Here is a 6,595-nt window from a genome sequence, read left to right as displayed (position 1 = left end):
GCAAGGTAATTGTGCATGTAATTTAGTTCCAGAAAAACCGTTTTACAATTTTTACGAGTTACAAACATCTAAAAATTGTCACTACCTTCCTTTCATAGATAACAATACAACAATAACAACCCAGTATAATCTCACTAGTGGAGTCTGAGGAGGGTAATTTGTATGCAGATCTTACCCCTACCCTGAGGTAGAAAGGCTTTTTCCGATAGAAACTCGGTTTCCTCCCTCCAAGAAATCCCTACCTTGCTCTTGGGGTGACTCGAACTCACAACCTCTTGGTTGGAAATGGAGGGTGCTTACTACTAGAGCAACTCACTCTTGTCCCTTCCCTTCCTTTCATAGATGCTTCCATATATCATAATATTTGGTTAAAAATTACGAGACAAATGGTTTAATCATTTTATTTATTTGTAAATATGTGAAGAAAGTGACTAAATTCCCCGGATTATTCGAGATATGGAGATCTACAAGAAGAAATTAAGGTTGTGTAAACTTTAGAACTTGTCACATGGGTTTCAAATTTTTGCTTGAAGGCTGATTTCTGCTTTCACATTTGTTTTGTGGTTCTTCCAGTTTGGAGATTATGATTATCCCTTATTTTCTTAGGTAAGTTTTATAGTAATTGAAATCTTCTGTTCCTCGAAAATAGTTGTGTTTATATCAGTAATAGGCCTGCAAGCCTAAAGAAGATATGAAAAAGATCCTCATTGAATATTAAATAAAGAAATGGAAAACAATATTACTCCTAGTACGAGTAAAGATAGGAGTTCTTTCTTGATAATCTCAAAGCGTAGTTTAATATGTAAAGTCACTAAATTCATGCTTGGCTCGACAACTACAGTGTTGCTAGATTCTCACATGATGTAATTTGCACCCTCTAATAGTGCTACTATATATTATCCTATTTCCAGTCTGATTTGTTTATTTATTGGTACATAAAAGGAGAGTATCTCATTTGGATTTGCTCTCTTTTACCTTTTTCTAACTTTTTCAGAGTGGGATGCACACCAAAGTTCATAGTGGGAGTTCCCAGACCTAAAATAAATATATTTTCTTGTGGGGTTGATTATGCTAAAAAAGTAAAATCTTGTAAACACATATACTTTAATTTTGGTACATGATTTATTGCATAATTATATAAAATACAATGGGCGACAAGCATGCCTTGATCATCTCAGTCATCTAATCCTAGCTAGCGATTTAATACATTTTTTCCAGCGCAAGAATGAGTGATGGTATATATCCTCCCTAGGAAAAAGCTTTGCCATGCATTTTTCATGTTCTTGAAACAAAAAAGAGATTCCAATGCACATACTATATGGCACAAAAGAGTTCAAACGAAGGACAAGATTAAAAGGTTACGTCTGAAGCAATTGGTTGATGTTTCTCATTGTTGATACATGATTACATAAGCATATATAACCAATGTAAACCACAAGATTTTCTTCTTCTAGATTTGCCAGAAAACCTAGATTTCATATACTTGATCTTATTAAAAATAATCTCTTAATTACTGATAGCCGCCTTAGGCTTGTGCCATGTAATTAATATAAAAAAAAAAACAATCAGAAACAGTCAAAATTTTAGATAAATTCTATAACAGTAAAAACTAGTGGTAATCATGATTATATAACATACAATTGCAAACAATGGACGCCTATACTTATAAGCGATGCTAACAAACAATATTTCATTGTGTTGTCCGTCCTATCACTGAAATCTTACATATATGAAGTTGAACGTATGTCTCATCCTTTGAACATAAAAACCTTAGTTAATTACTACAAATGTTATCATCTTCTAGTTAGTTTTTTCCTTTCAAACTTATGGGTTCTCTTTCTTTCCCAGCACCACAGTCGCCGGAAAATTCCACGTCAAGGTACTCTATTTTTGCCTCATTTTCTTCAACGTCTATTGTAACGAATGATTCCACTGTTACAAACTGGATAGCTTGTTATGATCCTTCTAACAACACTTGGAGTTACGTTACTTCGATTCCCGATTTGCCCGAAAATCATGTGCTCAAGGACTTGGCTATGGTTTCAATTTCAAACTCAATTTATATTATAGGTGGTCGACTTTGTCGAAAAGAGAAAACTCAAAATGCTCAATATGAAAGCGATGAATTTTTCGATAGTGATATTAACGTACTATCATCGGTGTTACGTTATGACATTAATTCTAACCAATGGTCAAAATGTGCACCACTTAACGTACCACGTTATAATTTTGCATATGTTGTTAAGGACAATAAGATTTATGTAGCTGGAGGACAATCAACGTTAGGTAGTGCTAGGGGTACTTCATTATCTGAAGTTTATCATCCCTTAGTTGATGAATGGACTTAATTGCCAAATATGAATAGATCAAGATGCAAATGTGTAGGTGTGACGTGGCAAGGGAAAATCCACGTGGTTGGTGGATTTGTACAAGGTGGAGGGTTTTCGCAATACGTGGACCGTTGTTCGGCTGAGATGTATGACACGTCAAGGGGACAGTGGGACCTTGTGGCAGGGATGTGGCAATTGGATGTGCCAGCTAATGAAATAGTTGAGATAAATGGTAAGTTATTTAGCTCAGGGGATTGTCTTAATGCATGGAAAGGTCATATTGAGGTTTATGATGGGAAACTTAATATATGGTATATGGTTGAAGGTTCACAAAAGAGTATTTTTCCCTTTGAAGAAAATGGACAACCAATTCATCGACTATACTTAACAATGGTCCCAGTTGGGACACATTTGTATTTCTTGGCTGGTTATCGGACGGTTGATAATCCATCAATGACTATATCGGTGGTCTATGCATTTGACACGTCAGCAACAGGAGGTGAATGGAAGAGCTTTGAGCCAATTCAAGAAGAAGGAGAAAGAGAACTATGTAGCCATTGTTGTGTTGTCCAATTCTCTTAGTAGAGTTTGAGACTTTCCTAAGCAATCATACTGTACAATTTTTATTTCGCAACTTTTGAGATTTTTTTCTTGCAAAAACTCAATGCTTTGATTCTTTCTTCTTTTTCAATAAATAAATTCTTTAATCATCACTTACTATAATTTCCAAGAAAACGTGGGGAAATTGCTTTTCCCCTCACTAGAGGAAAAATCAAAATATTATGTTTGTTCAAATTAGGGGGAAAAACATGATTTCGTTGTCTTTCTAGGCTCCTTGCACTAGTAGATCTTAGGCTTTGTATGGCATTTCTATTTACCAATAATTGATGTTGCTGCTGTACCAATGGTCCTACTTAAATTATAAAACAGGGTTTTTTTATTGACAGTGAATTTTTCTTCAAAATCTCAAATGCCATTCAGGACCACAAAATTAAAAATAAAGGGGCTCTCCCCTATTTACTAGCATAGCATCCATTTTCTTTCATTTCTTTTTTGGGATTTGCCTTGGTACTAGATTAGAGGATTTGGTGACACTCATTAGTGTTAACTATATACTCCTTCCGTTTCAATTTATGTGAACCCGTTTAATTGGATACATAGTTTAAGAAAAAATAAAAAAATTTGAAATTTGTGGTCCTTAACAATTCAAAAAAGGGTCAGAGTATTTGTGTGATTATAAAAGCTTCTCATTAAGGATAGAATTGTAAGTTTAAGCAAAATTATTTCAAAATTTAGAAAGGGATCATTCTTTTTGGAACGGACCAAAAAAGAAATAGATTCACATAAATCGGAACGGAGTTAGTACTAATTAATTGCTTTTCGGCTTGTCTGCAATCAATTCACTAGTCCTCTAAGATACAATGATGTCTGCTTTAAAGCCCCAATTGCCTACTTTCATGGATCTTGCCTAAAGAAGAGGGATAAAAGGATAAAACAAAAGTTCAACTTCCTTTTTATTTCCCTCTTCCCTTGAACACAAAACATTATCTGACTGTGAGCTCCAAATTCTCACATTTTATTCTAGACTCCTAGTCACATTTTCCTAATGACGTTATTCATTTTGTTCATTTTTATAACAGTTTCTTTATTATGACGAAGAGAACAAACATAATGAATATAGGGCAAATGATTTTTATTTTTTATTTTTTTATGGCTGAAGCAGCAAATGAAATTAGCATTATCACGAAGTAGTATTTATATTTACTACTGACCGTATATTTCAAATTCCAATAATCGAACGAAGAGCATGATTGATCCGACATATATTGGCCTATATAGGATCAAAAAGAGATGCAAAACAATGACCTACTTTATTACTTTTAGCTTACAGCATCCAAAGAGTTACAATTGACTCAAAAAGCAAAAACATCATTAAAAGAAGAGAAAAGGCTGAAGCATTTTATCAATTTTTTCTCACAATCGGCCAATCGATGACCAATTGCCAGGATGCCGAGGGACAAACGGTTTGAATTTTTCCCAATTGTTTGAGTTGTTGCTATAACCATTTTTTAAGATATGTATATCCTCCTAAAATTAATACTATATTTTTAAAGAAAAAAAGAACAACTCCAAGAATCATAAAGATATTTTTTTGTAAGACTTGTCGACCAAAAAAATAAAATAAATCAAAACACAATCACTAAAAGGAGCAGATAAATTGTTCTAACTTAACCCAGACTTAAAAGCTCATTGACTGAGTCTATCACGAGCCACTGGTACCACGACCACGATGTTTGACCACATCCCAATCAGTGAAATTCATATAAGCGCACGTAAAAGTTTTATTCACTGCCACACGCTATCTCACGTGTGCTCCGTTTCTTGCGCATGCGCTTCGCTCTTTTCACTCATTTAGCTTGTAAACTTGACCGGCCTATTTCACTTTGATAAATTTACCTTATAAGTCGATATTTTTTTGTGTGTTTTCAAACTTACATTCGACAAGCTATTCAATTTCAAGTAAAATATTTAAATTTTAATAATAAACCTCTATAGAATTTAATGAATTTGATTTCCAAACAAAAAAACTTTCACAAACTTTTTATTATTTTCAGCTTCAAATAAACTTGTCTTTTCAACTGCACCTCAAATATATCGATTCATAGGTGTTCTCAAATTTTCAACACTCACGAATCCTTTTTTCTACTTTCACAAATTTATATTAACAATATACCCTGTGTAATCTAACAAGTGAAGTTTGAAAAGGACAATGGTATACGTAAATCTTACTCTTATCTTGTGCATGTGGAACTATTATTTCTAAAAGACCCTCGCCCGTTGAGAACAAAAACACAACAGTCTAAAGGAAATACGATAGCGGTGAGCAAATAAGTGTTAACAATAACAGGCTAAATAACAAAATCAGAGCTGTGGAAACATCAAATAATAGAATGATAATAAAAGTCTAAGCATAAGGATACTTTCACAAATTTGTTATCAAAAAATTTTGTATATTTTGTGGACAATATTTGACATTTTCGAGTTGGAACTTAAGAAGAATAATCGATATTAGGAAAAAAAAAATTGTTTGTGAAAATCAACATCTCAATTCAAATATACACTCAAATCAATATTTCAATATTTCATTTATAGTTCATATATTAAAGTTCGTTATTAATAAAAACCTACTCTTAGCATAACATAACACATTTTTGAAAAAATCTTCTTTTTCCTAATTTCGTTTTCCAGAACTCAATTTATAAATTAAAAAAAAAAAAAAAACTTTTTCTAATTCCATTTTCTAATAATTTTATCTAACTCCAACTTTTAACATATCTACAAACAGAATCGAATCGAATAGAGTATGAGATGAAATCGTAGCCGTTGACAGGTGGGACAGCGAGCCTCCCATTTTGTTGGTGGAAAATATGGCAAGTCCGACAATTTTTAGAGCTGACATGTCGGCTACGGCTAGGCCCTATGTTAGCAGAAAATAAAGAATATTATTACTTTGACTAATTTGCCCCTTTATGGGGTCATCCTGACAAGTACACTTCATGCCACATCGGCATAATGAGCTGGAAAACCTTTGCTGACGTGTATAATAATAAAAAGCTTCTACAGAGATGATGTGCTTTAATTCATTAAAAAGCTCCCTTGATCTAACATTTCACTGTAATATTTCTTTAATTGAGTCTTAGTGATGTGATGAACAAATAAGAAATTTAACTTTAGATGAGAAAGGCTTCAAAAAAAGGTATAGAAAAGAACTAATGAAAATGTTGTCTAGCACTTCATTATGACAAGTCAGTAAGTATGAAATAATTCAAAATTTCCGGAAAATTCAGTAAGTATGAAAATTTTCAATTTTTTTGTTGGCTATATAATTTGACAAGTCAGAGGTGCAGGTCATGTGGAAGATTCAAAAGGTGAGTAAAGGAAAGGTTTTGTTTTGGTTTACATAATAGGGGACCACTGACATGTCTTCTTGAGATATGAGATTTTTTGATGATACCACACCCCTAAGGCCCTAACTCATCCTCTCCTCTCCACTAACAACTTGTTTGGATGGTTACGTTTAGTTTGATAATGTATCGTATTTAGGGTTGTGCATGGATCGGATTCGGATTTTGGATTCGGATTCTACAAAATGTAATCCGAATCCGATTTGAATAATATCGGATCGGATTTTAAAATTTAGATCGGATCAGATTATTATGCTTCAAAGTTGCAAACTCATATGTATATTTTCTTTGTAAAAGAGG

At 33.3% G+C, this 6,595-nt stretch overlaps 2 protein-coding genes across 2 annotated transcripts; both read left to right on the top strand.

Annotated features, from left to right (window-relative positions):
* The first annotated feature begins 1,826 nt into the window (after window positions 1–1,826).
* On the top strand, window positions 1,827–2,348 carry LOC142172046 (uncharacterized). The gene has a single exon (XM_075235803.1). It carries the CDS (start codon window positions 1,827–1,829, stop codon window positions 2,346–2,348), a length of 522 nt encoding a protein of 173 aa, XP_075091904.1.
* Window positions 2,349–2,357: 9 nt separating this feature from the next.
* Window positions 2,358–2,912, top strand: LOC107777617 (uncharacterized). Its single transcript, XM_016597671.2, has one exon. It carries the CDS (start codon window positions 2,358–2,360, stop codon window positions 2,910–2,912), a length of 555 nt encoding a protein of 184 aa, XP_016453157.2.
* Window positions 2,913–6,595: the final 3,683 nt, after the last annotated feature.

The sequence above is a fragment of the Nicotiana tabacum genome, chromosome 17, assembly GCF_000715075.1.
Source record: "Nicotiana tabacum cultivar K326 chromosome 17, ASM71507v2, whole genome shotgun sequence".
Lineage (NCBI taxonomy): Eukaryota > Viridiplantae > Streptophyta > Magnoliopsida > Solanales > Solanaceae > Nicotiana > Nicotiana tabacum.
The sequence above is the reverse complement of the archived record's forward strand: the minus strand, read 5'-3'. Positions and strand labels throughout refer to the sequence as shown.

What these genes read in the sequence shown, in the direction of transcription:
- LOC107777617 (XM_016597671.2), top strand. Translation starts at nt 2,358, where the DNA reads ATGAATAGATCAAGATGCAAATGTGTAGGTGTGACGTGGCAAGGGAAA.
- LOC142172046 (XM_075235803.1), top strand. Translation starts at nt 1,827, where the DNA reads ATGGGTTCTCTTTCTTTCCCAGCACCACAGTCGCCGGAAAATTCCACG.